Genomic DNA, 18,434 nt, shown 5'->3' with positions numbered 1-18,434 from the left:
TTACACTGTTTAATGCTCCTAAATTCTGTTTCACAAAAATTATATCTTTTAAACTCTAAAAATTTTACATAATAATGTGTCTAAATTATATCTTTTAGACCGGTTTTGAGCGTTTTCAGTTTCAAATTGCATGATTTTAAAGTGTTTTTAAGCTGTTTTCACCGTTTTTTAAGTATTCGTTTCTTAAATCTCTTTTATCTGGTTTTAGTCTGAATTTGTTTGATTTTACACTGTTTTAAGCTGTTTTCAGCTTTTAGAAGAATTCTTAGTTTAGACCGGTTTAAGTGTTTCTAATCTCAAATTGCATGTTTTACACTATTTTTATGCTGTTTTCATTCTTTTACAAGAATTCGTGTCTCAAATCTGTTTTATGAGGTTCTAGTCTCAATAAGTTTGTTTTTTACACTGTTTAATGCTCCTAAATTGTGTTTCACAAGAATTACATCTTTTAAAGTCTAAAACTTTACCTAATAATGTGTCTAAATTATATCTTTTAGACCGGTTTTGAGCGTTTTCAGTCTCAAATTGCATGTTTTAAGCTGTTTTCACCGTTTTCAAGTATTCGTGTCTTAAATCTGTTTTATCTGGTTTTAGTCTCAATTTGTTTGATTTTACACTGTTTTATGCTGTTTTCAGCTTTTAGAAGAATTCTTTTTAGACCGGTTTAAGTTTTCTAGTCTCAAATTACATGTTTTAATGTGTTTTAAGCTGTTTTCACCGTTTTACAAGTTTTCGTGTCTTAAATCTGTTTTATCTGGTTTTAGAATCAAAATTTGTTTGATTTTACTCTTTTTATGCTGTTTTAGATCAAACAGGACTTTTGATTAATATTTTAGTGTATAATTTATTAATGTATAAACATTAATTAATTAACAAACATGTTTGTCACTGACTTTTATATATGTTTTACTATTTTACTATTATTTTTGTTATAAAGTAATTCTTTAGGAATATTTTAAAATTTAAGTAAATAATACACTAACTCGTAATACACTTATGTATGTAAACTAATTAAAGTTGACAAGTATAGTTTCTCTAACTTGTGACAGTTTGCAACAAGTGTCATTTACTTCTTGGCAGTATGAATATTTTAACACCAAGTCGTTTGTAATTTTCACTGTTTACTCAGTTTGATCACTTCAGAGCTATTTTAGCAATTCACAGCTTGATTTATTGCATATACAGTATACTTTTTATATATTATTATTTGAAGTTGAAATAAATTTCCTCTGTAGATGTTATTTCTATATCATTCTGAATAGTATGTGTCTTTGAAGTAGAATAATGCATTTTGGGTTGGCATTTCATTATTAAATGGGCTTGCAGAGAACAAAGTCTTATATTAGATATTACAATTATGTGAATTTTCACACCTACATTTTTTCTCCAGATCATTAATATTTTTTGTATTATCACAGACTCTTCTTCTTCAAGACTTGCATGAATCTCGTATGTGTAACCAGTTGCTGGTACCGGAAGCTAGTGAAGACATATGGAAACAAGGAGGTTTCTTATCCTCAGGGCACAGTATGTTAGGAGAAGATGGTATATAGACCTTTTATTACCTACACCATCTACATGTGAAGTTCTGTGATCACTCTTACAAAAGTATTGTACAATTTCAATTCGTGCATTACTGATGGATTGCTGCTTTTGTAAGTAATTTTATACATTATCTGTTTATAGTTATACTAGTTATTATTAATTTTAACTTCACTCTGTAGAACACGATGCTCCAGAACAACAAAGCAACTTAGAAGCCACCATCATGAAGTTTATGCCTGGAACGTTTGATTGTGGAGTCGTTTGGGAAACTCTCTTCACTCTTCGTCCTAGGTTGAATACAGGACCAGGTCACAGTGTCAAATATAACTTTAGTAATAGGTATAACTTAACGACTTTTTTGAAGATATAAATCTTTAATTTACTTTTAAATAAATAGGCTGGTATTTTAAGTTAAAAATACCTAACTTATATTTAGTCACATAATAGTACTAGAGAACATTTATTATGTTGAGAAGAGGTTAAAAAGGATTGAAATAAATTATTTAATAACATGTTTTGTCAATGTTAATGATATAACAAACATAATAACAGAAGTATTATGTTCAGAGAACTCTTAAGGTACATGGAAATAGTGTATGCATAGTTTTATTTTAAAATTGATATTTGTTAAGGAACAGAAATAAGCATTTTACATCCATAATATAATAATAGAAGAAAAACAATTAAGTGCCTGTCTTATGTTATATTTTAATTATTATTTTCCAACTTTCCAAATCTGAAATTTAAATTTGTGTTGAATAGGGATCCGAGCTCTCTGGGCAGTGCTAAATTCATTTTCTGTCAATAATAGGAAGAATATGTTTGTATATCAAGAAAGATGTGGATCAGTATTCTATCTGAGACACTTGCTGATATTGTTCTGTTCATTAAAGCACACAAATTATTTATTTACTTTTAGATGTTTCATGATAACAATCTTAAATGTAATTTTTTTAATTAGGTGAAACATATACTGTCATTTCTTGTAATTTTATATAATATTTCTAAAGTATTTTCTTTCTGTATGTAAACTGACAGTGTTCATTGTTTATGAAATTATGTAATCAGGTTTTTAAGTGTCTTTATAGTTGACTGTGTGGGAGATTGCAGTGTAATAGAGATATAAAATAGTGGTATATATAACTAACAAAACACTTTTGTGTTGTTATAGATTGAATGAAACACTTTGTGAAGGACATTCAGGGTATGGACATAGCAAGAGGAAAGACTCACTTTCAGGTTTGTGTTTTTAGAGACCTTTAAGACAACATCCTTAATATTATAGGATTTGACTCTGGGTATTTTGTCTTACCATGTTCTATATATATCCTTTTATTATTTGTTTAGTAAATATCTAATGTATAATAATTACCTAAGTTAGATAATTGCAAAACATTTTTGTAAAGAAGATATTTCGTGGGTGTGTACATAAATCAAGCTTTCCAGTACACCCTTTTTTAAAATTTAGTATAGTAATTTAAACCTCTTGTGACATCTGAATTGCTCACCAGTGTGGCTGAATCTGCTATAATATCCAGGTTTATGGAGAGTAAATTCTGTATCTTCTTCCTCCTTACAAAATTCCACACAACACATCTGGTTCTTAGTTTTATAAATGTCTCTCCTCCATTGATATCTTCCATTCTGTGGACAGATATTTTCAAATAAGTCTTGTTTAAGCTTGTTAGTCACTATAATGTGTTTAAGTTAATATGAATAATTCTACTATTTTATGGAAGAGGGACAGTTCAGCCAACCTTCTAAACTCATAGCTGCTTACTATTAATAGACAAGTTCTTTTGGCGTGAATTTTATTTTTATACTGGAAATTGTGACATCCTTTACTAGCCTACCTAATTAACACCCAAATTTAATTTGATTTTAGTGATTTGGAAAAACTTCAGTGTTACAACCAAATTTTAAAACAAAATTTTTGCACGAAAATAAATACTGCTGCTTTGGTGAAGGGATAATTCAGTGTAATATTTTTTTTCAGTTATTGAATTATTTTTTGTTTATTTCTTGCTGAAATGTATGAAAAATAAAGAAAAATTTTTTCCAAGTTAAAGAAATGTATAACTATGTAATATTTCTTGCACCTTCATGCAAAGGAGCACCAGATCAGATTGAAAATACAATAGTAGACAAATACAACAATATATTGATTATTAAATAATGTTAGAAGTTTGTATATAGATATAGATTGTTATTAGATATTTCTGCAGTATTTCATTTTACCATTCCTACTCTAAACTCATCTTCATGCTGTGGAAATTTTCTTGTGACAGAATTTGCTCAGTTTCTTGAAAAATCCCAAATATACTGACAGTAAGGCAGAGAATCGTTTTAAGGTACTGATGTATTTATAGCTCAGCTTCTTTCTGTGTCATCTCCATCACTTAGTGCTTTGATTTTTTGGGATGTTAGGAGAAGCGTCTTGTAAAAGTATAAGCATAGATAACCCCTTTTTTTTTTTAAATGTTAGTTATGGCTAAACAGCAATAAATAGCTGTAGAAGTAAATCAATGAAGTTGATATACACTATACGTATATATTATTATACCATAAAAAGGGTATGCTATGGATTATATGAACAACACATACAAACAGCTATCATCCTGTTTGCCTTATTGCAAACAACAGAAAAGGTTTGACAGAAACATGAAAAGAGTAAGTACTTCTAACAAATTATAAAATACAAAATATATTAATTTATTTCTATTCTTCACATATGTCTCTCTTAAGTTAAGACCTTCAATCAAGTTCTTGTCAATTATGCCTTTTTGATTGATTTTACATCTGTAAACAAACCATTGCAATTTTTTTGCTACTTGTTCTTGAGTAAAATATTACAGTGATGAACATATACTTGATGGAATTTTAAAACAAAAATTACACTTCTATTAAACAGCTGTATCATATTATATTACACTCGGTGACAGTGAATTTATGGACTATTCTCAATGTATGTTTTACAAGTCCAATATTGTTTTGTTACAGTTTGCAAAAATCTCCTAATATTTTTATATCAAATTATACTTTACAATTACCATATTACAAATATAACAAAACTAAAGCAAGTCTGGAACAGAGTGACATTAATATAAAGTTAAAAATATATTGAAGGCAATACACAACCTCGTTCAATACAAAGCATTCACTAATGTAATTTTAAAAGACCAGTTATGAAGGCACATGAAGTTTATAAAAAAACATAACTAGCCTTTTTATCTGACATGTATACAAACTGGGTATAAATTCATATACAACAGTATTTTGTTTGTTTTAGAATCATGCACATAATGGGTCAGTTTTTTCACATCCTTCCCTAATATTCAAAAGATAAACAAAAAGGAAGTTAGTTGCTCAACTCGTGATAACCCTGTCTGACCAAAGAATGGGATTTGATGATCACTCTCATAGTGCACCCATGGCCTCAAAGTATGTAAACAAGTTTGTTTCTGTGACATGTCATAAATCATGAATTCTCATATTCAAAGTTTGGATATAATAACCACTAGGCCATCTACATAGATCCTTCAATAATCAATACACAGATTTGTATTGTGGTAGTAATGAAACTACCAGTAATGTAAAATATTACACACAAAACATGCTAGCTTTTTATGGGCCCAGCATGGCGTGTTAAGGCGTGCGACTTCGTAATCTGAGGGTTGTGGGTTCGCAACCCTGTCATTCAAACATGCTCGCCCTTTCAGCCATGGTCAATCCCACTATTCGTTGGTAAAAGAGTAGCCCAACAGTCCTAAATTAAGAATGGCTAGCAAACCAACTCATCAACCCTATTTTATCCACCACCCCTCAAAAAAGTATGAAATTTGTTTGGTTACAGAGCTAACAAATAGAAAAGTTCAAGAAAAAAACAGGAGATTAGTTGAGTACTTTATTTCTTTTTTTAATGTTTGTTATTTAGGCATAAGTGTAAAAGTAATTGACGTGTAAATATAGGTGTATTTGTTAGGTTAGTTAAGATTAGAGTAAGTAAAATTATAATATAAAAATGGTTCTAAAGGCACAAGAACAGGTTGTAATAGCTCATGGGTAACATAATTTGTAATTTAAAGCAAGCTGCATGTAATTTCACAGATATATCATTGTGACACTGGGGAATGGTACGAAAAGATTAAACAAAATAAACTTAAAAGTTTAAAAAGTGTACATTGTTACAAAGAAGAAAAATATGTGGTCAAATTTTTTACATTTTTAAATGGGTAAAATTTGATAGTGAGGTAAAAGTATGGTTTCCCCTTTAGGATCTTTTTAGCTTAATGCTTCTGATACGTTCATTATTTCCCTTTTTTTGAATTTAAAATATTATATTCTTTCCTCTTTGCTTTAATTAATATATTGTTTTATGACATTAAAATTTGTTTTCACTTTAGTTTCAATCCATTTCATAACTTTGCTAAATATGTTAAACTGTTGCCAGCTAACTTGATTATTAATCCTCCATTACTAACAAGTAATATTCTATTCCAATATTTTATTACATATACATACCAACTTCTCCAATTCCATGAACCAACTGTTGGTTCTTCCTTGTTGTTGAAGCTCTAGATGATATAGAAATGGTCATGGTCTGAGAACCCTGAACCAAAGCGAGGTCAAAAGTATAAAAATAGTTGTCATTCTCTTTGGCATAGAGATTTACTTAAATGAACTGATGAAGCTCATCATCTTCTTGTTCTCTGTGACTGAATTAAAAACATGTTTTTAAACTACTCTTCAAATATACTGCTATCATAAAGTCTTAAAAAGCTAAAAAAAAATACCTGCACAGATATATGGACTTTATTTGTGATCTGCAACAGTGCTTTTGTTCAAAGTGTTGTAACATAACAGAGCAAAAAATCACATAAAAATACCAACAAGAAAATCTAAATCATTGCTTGTTTGATAACAAACATTAAAAAGAAAAGTCCACTTTCTGAAAAAATGTAGTTTAGGACTTTCTCTTTTCATTATTTTTTGCTATCTTAAATGATTATTAATGTTTTAATAAGCAACATTATGGTAAGGTAACAAAAGTCAAAATATTCCCATACACAAAGTAACTACATAATATTTCCTGTTATTTGTATTATAAGAACAATATTTAGACTTAACACACAATTTATAGAATGACTTAAAGGAAAAAACTTTCAAAAGGAATTATTTTACCAACTTCTAATAACTCAAGGGGTTATCTTTATCCTGCCCACCACGGGTGTCAAAGCTTAATTCCGTGTTATAAGTATACTCGTAACTGTGTTAATAGGTTGCGAGTACTAGATTAATATAATAATCACTAAATTATACACACATTTGGCTAAACTGCATTACCATTAAGTTCTTTTCCAGTTACCAATGAAAAAGTTTTAATTCTAAAACAAAACCTGAAACACATCACAATACTGAAATCTGATTAAAGATTTCTATTAATGATCGTACATTACTAATTTGTTGGATTCAACATAAGAAAAACTGAGCAAAAACTTGTACACATCCAACATTTCATACTAACCGTATATGACAGTATACATAAACATAATCCTGCAGAACTTTCAGAATAAACCAAAATAAGAGGACATCTGGTGTCAAGAACATTCAACCAATTCGTCACTTGCAGAATCACTACTGTTCCCTTTGTACCCTAAGCAAATATCGTTAGCAAGAAAACGAATACATGCTGAATTGTATATAGAGTGGTTTAGAAGCTGATAATGTTGAAACAATGCTTAATAAGTAACCAATCTATTAACGAAACACAACGTGTACTCACATTCGATAATGTTTATATGGTAAAAATAACCTAAACATGACTGGCAATAGGAAAAATTAATTATAATACTCTGTCCTTATACTTATTTAATATTGATGAAATACTTCTAAATGTCGAAAGTCGTTAATACTTCTAGTTTTAATTTTCCTATAACTGATTTGCAATCGTAATGAATATTAAAATTGTCAAATATAAGAATATGACTTTTAAAATATAATTCAAATACTTCTTCACATGAATGAATAACAAGGATCCATTTTATAAAAGAATCAATTAAGTAGTCTATGAATGCAGATAAATGTTTACAATAAACAAAAATTACATATTTTATAAAATACTTTTCTGAAGTTTAAATGTATTACTTGTTTTCAACAGTACTAACAGTATTTGTTGTCTTCCATAATGTAACACTTAAGATTCATTTCCAGAAAAACTCCAACCTATTATCTACAGTATTGCTAACATGTTCACTACCAATAAAACTCGAGACTTCAGTATCATGGAATAAAACAGGGTGGAACGTAAGGAATCCTGTGTTCCCTGTAGCTGTTGTACAGCTGGATGAACAAGAGCTCCAGGAAACTCGACAGGATGGGATTCACCAGAAAAGGGACTGATAGTGTCAGACCTATCACAAACAGCACTGCCACAGGTGACATTATCAACTGCACTAGTACTTAGTAAAATTAAAAGCTGCTCTCCAGATTTTACTGCATTTTTGTTCTGCAGAAAAATGTAGAAAATTAATAAAGATTTCATATGAGTTTACAGTTAATGTATGTAAAAAAAACATAACTATTAATAACACAAAAGTTTTTATACAACAGGCTTCTTCAGAAGGTGATAACAAAGTCAAAATCTACTTAAACAGCAACATATTAAAAAAACATATTAACCTTATTGTGAAAACATAAAAAACAAAGGTACTATACATATACTGTACCTCATTTATCTACTATCTTTAAACTACTAAAAGTAGTGTTCCTCATAACTGCCAACAATTTTACTTGAGCAGTCAGTTGGGTGAGCTATTTAAGAAAAAGTCTTTATTATATAAAATAAAACAGATTTTAAATACCTTTGTATATGCTATATCTGAGCAGAAAGTAACAGGAGTTTCTGTTACTGACACAGATTCAGAAACCATGGTTGAAGACTCTCCAGGTACCATTGATGCAGAGCTTGAAGCACAATGTGACTTATCCTTCAGGTTTTTGGACAATACTTTTCTCACTGGACGTGACCGGTTTAATTCAGTGGTCTCATTTTCTTCAGTTTCTATACCCTTGTCTTCATCTCTGACTGCCTGACTGACAGAATTAACATACTTATCATCAATATTCCTTTCCATTATCAGTGGCATTCCCATAATCTGATTATCATCCTCCATTTCACCAGATTTATTTTGTCTTCTCAATAGCCCTCTGTTGGAATTCTGATCCAAAGAGGAAATACTACATTTTGTAATTCCCAACTAGCCTTCGTTAGCACTGGAAAATGTGAAATCTCTACTAGCAAGACCCAGTGGAGGCACAAGAGATCCAAATGAACGATCTGCCGTTCTTCAGACTCAGGGTCTACCACAGGATACTAGTATTCACCTAGCTTACTCAAATGATAGCCTGGAAGGGTCATCTGTTTTAGCTCCTACATATAAAAATATGTAAAGTATGCAATATTGAAATAATTTACATATTATTTCTCTTGAAGATAGAAGATGAACAAAATTCTCCTATAATGTTTTAAAACTTTAATTCCTATTACATATACATTGATAAGAATAATTACAAGTTTATAATACATAAAATATTACCTGAAGTAATGTTTTTATTTTCAAATAACATATTGCAAAAAACAATAGCATTAAGAATTTCACAAAGGCAGAAAAAAGTTGCAGGATCTTGTATATTATACCAGCTATTTTTATTTTATTTTTACATAAATAATTTATATATTTCATCAGCATGGAAAGGCTGGTTTTGTACTTGCATTACATTATATCAACATTTTCCTATGATGAAAATGTATTTTAACAGATTATTACACTTTTCACAATATCAGCTTTTCTTAAATTGTACTGCCCTCTATATGTAATTCTTTAAAAAAAAATGAGCTAATTAATGAAATAGTAGATAGTCTCTTGTTTTAGTTGAATGCAAAATGCATAAAATGTATTTGGTTTATTATGAGCAGTCCTACTGTGTTGTATATATTTAAGGTTGAAATTTATTTGCATGTTCTTGACTGGTAATGAGTATATTTAAAATACATATATGTTACTGAACGTTTATGCCCAGTGTAAAAGAATGTGAGAGTAGTTATTTCAAACAATGGATAATTTTCACAGCTGCACTGTCTCCTATAAAATATTTGTTGCAGTATGAGGTCCATATTTATTTTTAACAGGTATATTATTGTTACACTGATCTGCTTTTGCAGTTCACTTATAATTATTTTATTACTATTCATTTGGTTGGTGTCTTTATCCTAGGTATATGCTAGTATAATAATAATAATTCAACTATATCTTGTTATATGTATGCTACTGAAGACAGCATTACTTGTTTAATTCTAAACTAGTGTGTGTACAATATTCTCTTGATATAAGACTGGTAACAATTTAAATCATCTCATTCTTATATTGTCTATATGGTCATTGTGATTTGGCTTTGATTATATCCTAATTCAAATTCTAGGTTGAATACATTATATGGATTGGATATGTAAAACAAACAAAGAAAAAATAATGTAGTGTACATGTGTGATACTTTGATGTGATCAGTGAATTGGATCTACTGATAACAGCAAATTTGTCCAGGAAGTATGGGGTACTGTATTTAACAAGTTTTTTAGTGTATATAAAATAAGGGGCAAGTGTGTACAATTAACAAAATCTTTATTAAAATAAAACAGAAATAAGGGATGATGTGCAGACTGTAACAGTTGATGTTTATGCTAAACTGTGCTTAGTTTTACAGGTTTCACTCTCAGGATTGATAACTGAAATCATTTAGACTGAAACTGTTTTAGTCATAACTTATTTTACTAATTATCTTTCCCAGAAAATATAACCATGTTTTGTCAATAATTTAAGTAAATCTCTATGCCAAAGAGAATGACAACTATTTTTATACTTTTGACCTCGCTTTGGTTCAGGGTTCTCAGACCATGACCATTTCTATATCATCTAGAGCTTCAACAACAAGGAAGAACCAACAGTTGGTTCATGGAATTGGAGAAGTTGGTATGTATATGTAATAAAATATTGGAATAGAATATTACTTGTTAGTAATGGAGGATTAATAATCAAGTTAGCTGGCAACAGTTTAACATATTTAGCAAAGTTATGAAATGGATTGAAACTAAAGTGAAAACAAATTTTAATGTCATAAAACAATATATTAATTAAAGCAAAGAGGAAAGAATATAATATTTTAAATTCAAAAAAAGGAAATAATGAACGTATCAGAAGCATTAAGCTAAAAAAGATCCTAAAGGGGAAACCATACTTTTACCTCACTATCAAATTTTACCCATTTAAAAATGTAAAAAATTTGACCACATATTTTTCTTCTTTGTAACAATGTACACTTTTTAAACTTTTAAGTTTATTTTGTTTAATCTTTTTCGTACCATTCCCCAGTGTCACAATGATATATCTGTGAAATTACATGCAGCTTGCTTTAAATTACAAATTATGTTACCCATGAGCTATTACAACCTGTTCTTGTGCCTTTAGAACCATTTTTTATATTATAATTTTACTTACTCTAATCTTAACTAACCTAACAAATACACCTATATTTACACGTCAATTACTTTTACACTTATGCCTAAATAACAAACATTAAAAAAAAATAAAGTACTCAACTAATCTCCTGTTTTTCTTGAACTTTTCTATTTGTTAGCTCTGTAACCAAACAAATTTCATACTTTTTGAGGGGTGGTGGATAAAATAGGGTTGATGAGTTGGTTTGCTAGCCATTCTTAATTTAGGACTGTTGGGCTACTCTTTTACCAACGAATAGTGGGATTGACCATGGCTGAAAGGGCGAGCATGTTTGGAATGACAGGGTTGCGAACCCACAACCCTCAGATTACGAGTCGCACGCCTTAACACGCTTATATGCATGCTGGGCCCATAAAAAGCTAGCATGTTTTGTGTGTAATATTTTACATTACTGGTAGTTTCATTACTACCACAATACAAATCTGTGTATTGATTATTGAAGGATCTATGTAGATGGCCTAGTGGTTATTATATCCAAACTTTGAATATGAGAATTCATGATTTATGACATGTCACAGAAACAAACTTGTTTACATACTTTGAGGCCATGGGTGCACTATGAGAGTGATCATCAAATCCCATTCTTTGGTCAGACAGGGTTATCACGAGTTGAGCAACTAACTTCCTTTTTTGTTTATCTTTTGAATATTAGGGAAGGATGTGAAAAAACTGACCCATTATGTGCATGATTCTAAAACAAACAAAATACTGTTGTATATGAATTTATACCCAGTTTGTATACATGTCAGATAAAAAGGCTAGTTATGTTTTTTTTATAAACTTCATGTGCCTTCATAACTGGTCTTTTAAAATTACATTAGTGAATGCTTTGTATTGAACGAGGTTGTGTATTGCCTTCAATATATTTTTAACTTTATATTAATGTCACTCTGTTCCAGACTTGCTTTAGTTTTGTTATATTTGTAATATGGTAATTGTAAAGTATAATTTGATATAAAAATATTAGGAGATTTTTGCAAACTGTAACAAAACAATATTGGACTTGTAAAACATACATTGAGAATAGTCCATAAATTCACTGTCACCGAGTGTAATATAATATGATACAGCTGTTTAATAGAAGTGTAATTTTGTTTTAAAATTCCATCAAGTATATGTTCATCACTGTAATATTTTACTCAAGAACAAGTAGCAAAAAATTGCAATGGTTTGTTTACAGATGTAAAATCAATCAAAAAGGCATAATTGACAAGAACTTGATTGAAGGTCTTAACTTAAGAGAGACATATGTGAAGAATAGAAATAAATTAATATATTTTTGTATTTTATAATTTGTTAGAAGTACTTACTCTTTTTCATGTTTCTGTCAAACCTTTTCTGTTGTTTGCAATAAGGCAAACAGGATGATAGCTGTTTGTATGTGTTGTTCATATAATCCATAGCATACCCTTTTTATGGTATAATAATATATACGTATAGTGTATATCAACTTCATTGATTTACTTCTACAGCTATTTATTGCTGTTTAGCCATAACTAACATTTAAAAAAAAAAAAAGGGGTTATCTATGCTTATACTTTTACAAGACGCTTCTCCTAACATCCCACAAAATCAAAGCACTAAGTGATGGAGATGACACAGAAAGAAGCTGAGCTATAAATACATCAGTACCTTAAAACGATTCTCTGCCTTACTGTCAGTATATTTGGGATTTTTCAAGAAACTGAGCAAATTCTGTCACAAGAAAATTTCCACAGCATGAAGATGAGTTTAGAGTAGGAATGGTAAAATGAAATACTGCAGAAATATCTAATAACAATCTATATCTATATACAAACTTCTAACATTATTTAATAATCAATATATTGTTGTATTTGTCTACTATTGTATTTTCAATCTGATCTGGTGCTCCTTTGCATGAAGGTGCAAGAAATATTACATAGTTATACATTTCTTTAACTTCGAAAAAATTTTTCTTTATTTTTCATACATTTCAGCAAGAAATAAACAAAAATAATTCAATAACTGAAAAAAAAATATTACACTGAATTATCCCTTCACCAAAGCAGCAGTATTTATTTCTCGTGCAAAAAATTTTGTTTTTAAAATTTGGTTGTAACACTGAAGTTTTTCCAAATCACTAAAATCAAATTAAATTTGGGTGTTAATTAGGTAGGCTAGTAAAGGATGTCACAATTTCCAGTATAAAAATAAAATTCACGGCCAAAAGAACTTGTCTATTAATAGTAAGCAGCTATGAGTTTAGAAGGTTGGCTGAACTGTCCCTCTTCCATAAAATAGTAGAATTATTCATATTAACTTAAACACATTATAGTGACTAACAAGCTTAAACAAGACTTATTTGAAAATATCTGTCCACAGAATGGAAGATATCAATGGAGGAGAGACATTTATAAAACTAAGAACCAGATGTGTTGTGTGGAATTTTGTAAGGAGGAAGAAGATACAGAATTTACTCTCCATAAACCTGGATATTATAGCAGATTCAGCCACACTGGTGAGCAATTCAGATGTCACAAGAGGTTTAAATTACTATACTAAATTTTAAAAAGGGTGTACTGGAAAGCTTGATTTATGTACACACCCACGAAATATCTTCTTTACAAAAAGTTTTGCAATTATCTAACTTAGGTAATTAGTATACATTAGATATTTACTAAACAAATAATAAAAGGATATATATAGAACATGGTAAGACAAAATACCCACAGTCAAATCCTATAATATTAAGGATGTTGTCTTAAAGGTCTCTAAAAACACAAACCTGAAAGTGAGTCTTTCCTCTTGCTATGTCCATACCCTGAATGTCCTTCACAAAGTGTTTCATTCAATCTATAACAACACAAAAGTGTTTTTGTTAGTTATATATACCACTATTTTATATCTCTATTACACTGCAATCTCCCACACAGTCAACTATAAAGACACTTAAAACCTGATTACATAATTTCATAAACAATGAACACTGTCAGTTTACATACAGAAAGAAAATACTTTAGAAATATTATATAAAATTACAAGAAATGACAGTATATGTTTCACCTAATTAAAAAAAATTACATTTAAGATTGTTATCATGAAACATCTAAAAGTAAATAAATAATTTGTGTGCTTTAATGAACAGAACAATATCAGCAAGTGTCTCAGATAGAATACTGATCCACATCTTTCTTGATATACAAACATATTCTTCCTATTATTGACAGAAAATGAATTTAGCACTGCCCAGAGAGCTCGGATCCCTATTCAACACAAATTTAAATTTCAGATTTGGAAAGTTGGAAAATAATAATTAAAATATAACATAAGACAGGCACTTAATTGTTTTCTTCTATTATTATATTATGGATGTAAAATGCTTATTTCTGTTCCTTAACAAATATCAATTTTAAAATAAAACTATGCATACACTATTTCCATGTACCTTAAGAGTTCTCTGAACATAATACTTCTGTTATTATGTTTGTTATATCATTAACATTGACAAAACATGTTATTAAATAATTTATTTCAATCCTTTTTAACCTCTTCTCAACATAATAAATGTTCTCTAGTACTATTATGTGACTAAATATAAGTTAGGTATTTTTAACTTAAAATACCAGCCTATTTATTTAAAAGTAAATTAAAGATTTATATCTTCAAAAAAGTCGTTAAGTTATACCTATTACTAAAGTTATATTTGACACTGTGACCTGGTCCTGTATTCAACCTAGGACGAAGAGTGAAGAGAGTTTCCCAAACGACTCCACAATCAAACGCTCAGGCATAAACTTCATGATGGTGGCTTCTAAGTAGCTTTGTTGTTCTGGAGCATCGTGTTCTACAGAGTGAAGTTAAAATTAATAATAACTAGTATAACTATAAACAGATAATGTATAAAATTACTTACAAAAGCAGCAATCCATCAGTAATGCACGAATTGAAATTGTACAATACTTTTGTAAGAGTGATCACAGAACTTCACATGTAGATGGTGTAGGTAATAAAAGGTCTATATACCATCTTCTCCTAACATACTGTGCCCTGAGGATAAGAAACCTCCTTGTTTCCATATGTCTTCACTAGCTTCCGGTACCAGCAACTGGTTACACATACGAGATTCATGCAAGTCTTGAAGAAGAAGAGTCTGTGATAATACAAAAATATTAATGATCTGGAGAAAAAATGTAGGTGTGAAAATTCACATAATTGTAATATCTAATATAAGACTTTGTTCTCTGCAAGCCCATTTAATAATGAAATGCCAACCCAAAATGCATTATTCTACTTCAAAGACACATACTATTCAGAATGATATAGAAATAACATCTACAGAGGAAATTTATTTCAACTTCAAATAATAATATATAAAAGTATACTGTATATGCAATAAATCAAGCTGTGAATTGCTAAAATAGCTCTGAAGTGATCAAACTGAGTAAACAGTGAAAATTACAAACGACTTGGTGTTAAAATATTCATACTGCCAAGAAGTAAATGACACTTGTTGCAAACTGTCACAAGTTAGAGAAACTATACTTGTCAACTTTTATTAGTTTACATACATAAGTGTATTACGAGTTAGTGTATTATTTACTTAAATTTTAAAATATTCCTAAAGAATTACTTTATAACAAAAATAATAGTAAAATAGTAAAACATATATAAAAGTCAGTGACAAACATGTTTGTTAATTAATTAATGTTTATACATTAATAAATTATACACTAAAATATTAATCAAAAAAGTCCTGTTTGATCATAAACCCTGTTTACCAACAAATAAATTCCATGTTTAAAATACCAAACATAAGCTTCTCTGCATTAATTATCAACATCTGGATATACCAACAGTTCAAGTGGAACATCTCACTGGCTGCAAGACAAAATTCACTTGTCATTTTATTGAACATGTCACTTTATATGTACGAGTAATATAATACTTAAAATAATATGAAATGTCATCAACTATTTACCTGATTTGCAACATTGCATATATCTTTAACGATCTGTACAACTTGTGAAAAAATCTCCTTACACTGATGAAGCTCATCATCTTCTTGTTCTCTGTGACTGAATTAAAAACATGTTTTTAAACTACTCTTCAAATATACTGCTATCATAAAGTCTTAAAAAAGCTAAAAAAATACCTGCACAGATATATGGACTTTATTTGTGATCTGCAACAGTGCTTTTGTTCAAAGTGTTGTAACATAACAGAGCAAAAAATCACATAAAAATACCAACAAGAAAATCTAAATCATTGCTTGTTTGATAACAAACATTAAAAAGAAAAAGTCCACTTTCTGAAAAAATGTAGTTTAGGACTTTCTCTTTTCATTATTTTTTGCTATCTTAAATGATTATTAATGTTTTAATAAGCAACATTATGGTAAAGGTAACAAAAGTCAAAATATTCCCATACACAAAGTAACTACATAATATTTCCTGTTATTTGTATTATAAGAACAATATTTAGACTTAACACACAATTTATAGAATGACTTAAAGGAAAAAACTTTCAAAAGGAATTATTTTACCAACTTCTAATAACTCAAGGGTTATCTTTATCCTGCCCACCACGGGTGTCAAAGCTTAATTCCGTGTTATAAGTATACTGTAACTGTGTTAATAGGTTGCAGTACTAGATAATATAATAATCACTAAATTATACACACATTTGGCTAAACTGCATTACCATTAAGTTCTTTTCCAGTTACCAATGAAAAGTTTTAATTCTAAAACAAAACCTGAAACACATCACAATACTGAAATCTGATTAAAGATTTCTATTAATGATCGTACATTACTAATTTGTTGGATTCAACATAAGAAAAACTGAGCAAAAACTTGTACACATCCAACATTTCATACTAACCGTATATGACAGTATACATAAACATAATCCTGCAGAATTTTCAGAATAAACCAAAATAAGAGGACATCTGGTGTCAAGAACATTCAACCAATTCGTCACTTGCAGAATCACTACTGTTCCTTTGTACCCCTAAGCAAATATCGTTAGCAAGAAAACGAATACATGCTGAATTGTATATAGAGTGGTTTAGAAGCTGATAATGTTGAAACAATGCTTAATAAGTAACCAATCTATTAACGAAACACAACGTGTACTCACATTCGATAATGTTTATATGGTAAAAATAACCTAAACATGACTGGCAATAGGAAAAATTAATTATAATACTCTGTCCTTATACTTATTTAATATTGATGAAATACTTCTAAATGTCGAAAGTCGTTAATACTTCTAGTTTTAATTTTCCTATAACTGATTTGCAATCGTAATGAATATTAAAATTGTCAAATATAAGAATATGACTTTTAAAAATATAATTCAAATACTTCTTCACATGAATGAATAACAAGGATCCATTTTATAAAAGAATCAATTAAGTAGTCTATGAATGCAGATAAATGTTTACAATAAACAAAATTACATATTTTATAAAATACTTTTCTGAAGTTTAAATGTATTACTTGTTTTCAACAGTACTAACAGTATTTGTTGTCTTCCATAATGTAACACTTAAGATTCATTTCCAGAAAAACTCCAACCTATTATCTACAGTATTGCTAACATGTTCACTACCAATAAAACTCGAGACTTCAGTATCATGGAATAAAACAGGAGTGGAACGTAAGGAATCCTGTGTCCCTGTAGCTGTTGTACAGCTGGATGAACAAGAGCTCCAGGAAACTCGACAGGATGGGATTCACCAGAAAAGGGACTGATAGTGTCAGACCTATCACAAACAGCACTGCCACAGGTGACATTATCAACTGCACTAGTACTTAGTAAAATTAAAAGCTGCTCTCCAGATTTTACTGCATTTTTGTTCTGCAGAAAAATGTAGAAAATTAATAAAGATTTCATATGAGTTTACAGTTAATGTATGTAAAAAAACATAACTATTAATAACACAAAAGTTTTTTATACAACAGGCTTCTTCAGAAGGTGATAACAAAAGTCCAAAATCTACTTAAACAGCAACATATTAAAAAACATATTAACCTTATTGTGAAAACATAAAAAAACAAAGGTACTGTACATATACTGTACCTCATTTATCTACTATCTTTAAACTACTAAAAGTAGTGTTCCTCATAACTGCCAACAATTTTACTTGAGCAGTCAGTTGGGTGAGCTATTTAAGAAAAAAGTCTTTATTATATAAAATAAAACAGATTTTTAAATACCTTTGTATATGCTATATCTGAGCAGAAAGTAACAGGAGTTTCTGTTACTGACTGAGATTCAGAAACCATGGTTGAAAACCTCCAGGTACCATTGATGCAGAGCTTGAAGCACAATGTGACTTATCCTTCAGGTTTT

General features: G+C 29.5%; 1 protein-coding gene and 1 long non-coding RNA gene across 6 annotated transcripts; one reads left to right on the top strand and one right to left on the bottom strand.

Annotated features, from left to right (window-relative positions):
* Positions 1 to 1,516: 1,516 nt before the first annotated feature.
* Positions 1,517 to 7,841, top strand: LOC143241821 (uncharacterized). Its single transcript, XR_013022289.1, has 3 exons — positions 1,517 to 1,655; positions 2,717 to 2,784; positions 7,756 to 7,841. It is a non-coding gene; the product is annotated as an uncharacterized LOC143241821 (long non-coding RNA).
* Positions 1,654 to 18,359, bottom strand: LOC143241819 (uncharacterized). 5 transcript variants are annotated; one of them, XM_076485088.1, is made up of 8 exons: positions 18,299 to 18,359; positions 16,057 to 16,153; positions 14,992 to 15,228; positions 13,864 to 13,931; positions 8,406 to 8,974; positions 6,067 to 6,260; positions 3,054 to 3,189; positions 1,654 to 1,832 (listed from the first exon to the last, which is right to left on the bottom strand). In XM_076485088.1, exons 5-6 carry the CDS (start codon positions 8,715 to 8,717, stop codon positions 6,240 to 6,242), a joined length of 333 nt encoding a protein of 110 aa, XP_076341203.1. In that variant the 5' UTR covers positions 8,718 to 8,974; positions 13,864 to 13,931; positions 14,992 to 15,228; positions 16,057 to 16,153; positions 18,299 to 18,359; the 3' UTR covers positions 1,654 to 1,832; positions 3,054 to 3,189; positions 6,067 to 6,239. The 5 variants fall into 5 exon arrangements, with proteins under 5 accessions (XP_076341203.1, XP_076341206.1, XP_076341204.1 ...); XM_076485091.1 differs by lacking the exons at positions 6,067 to 6,260; positions 8,406 to 8,974 and adding an exon at positions 14,764 to 14,922 and having other exon boundaries at positions 15,102 to 15,228; XM_076485089.1 differs by lacking the exons at positions 6,067 to 6,260; positions 8,406 to 8,974.
* Between the last annotated feature and the right edge of the window lie 75 nt (positions 18,360 to 18,434).

The sequence above is a fragment of the Tachypleus tridentatus genome, unplaced genomic scaffold (genome assembly GCF_004210375.1).
Source record: "Tachypleus tridentatus isolate NWPU-2018 unplaced genomic scaffold, ASM421037v1 Hic_cluster_1, whole genome shotgun sequence".
NCBI classification, from domain to species: Eukaryota; Metazoa; Arthropoda; class Merostomata; order Xiphosura; family Limulidae; genus Tachypleus; species Tachypleus tridentatus.
The sequence above is the reverse complement of the archived record's forward strand: the minus strand, read 5'-3'. Positions and strand labels throughout refer to the sequence as shown.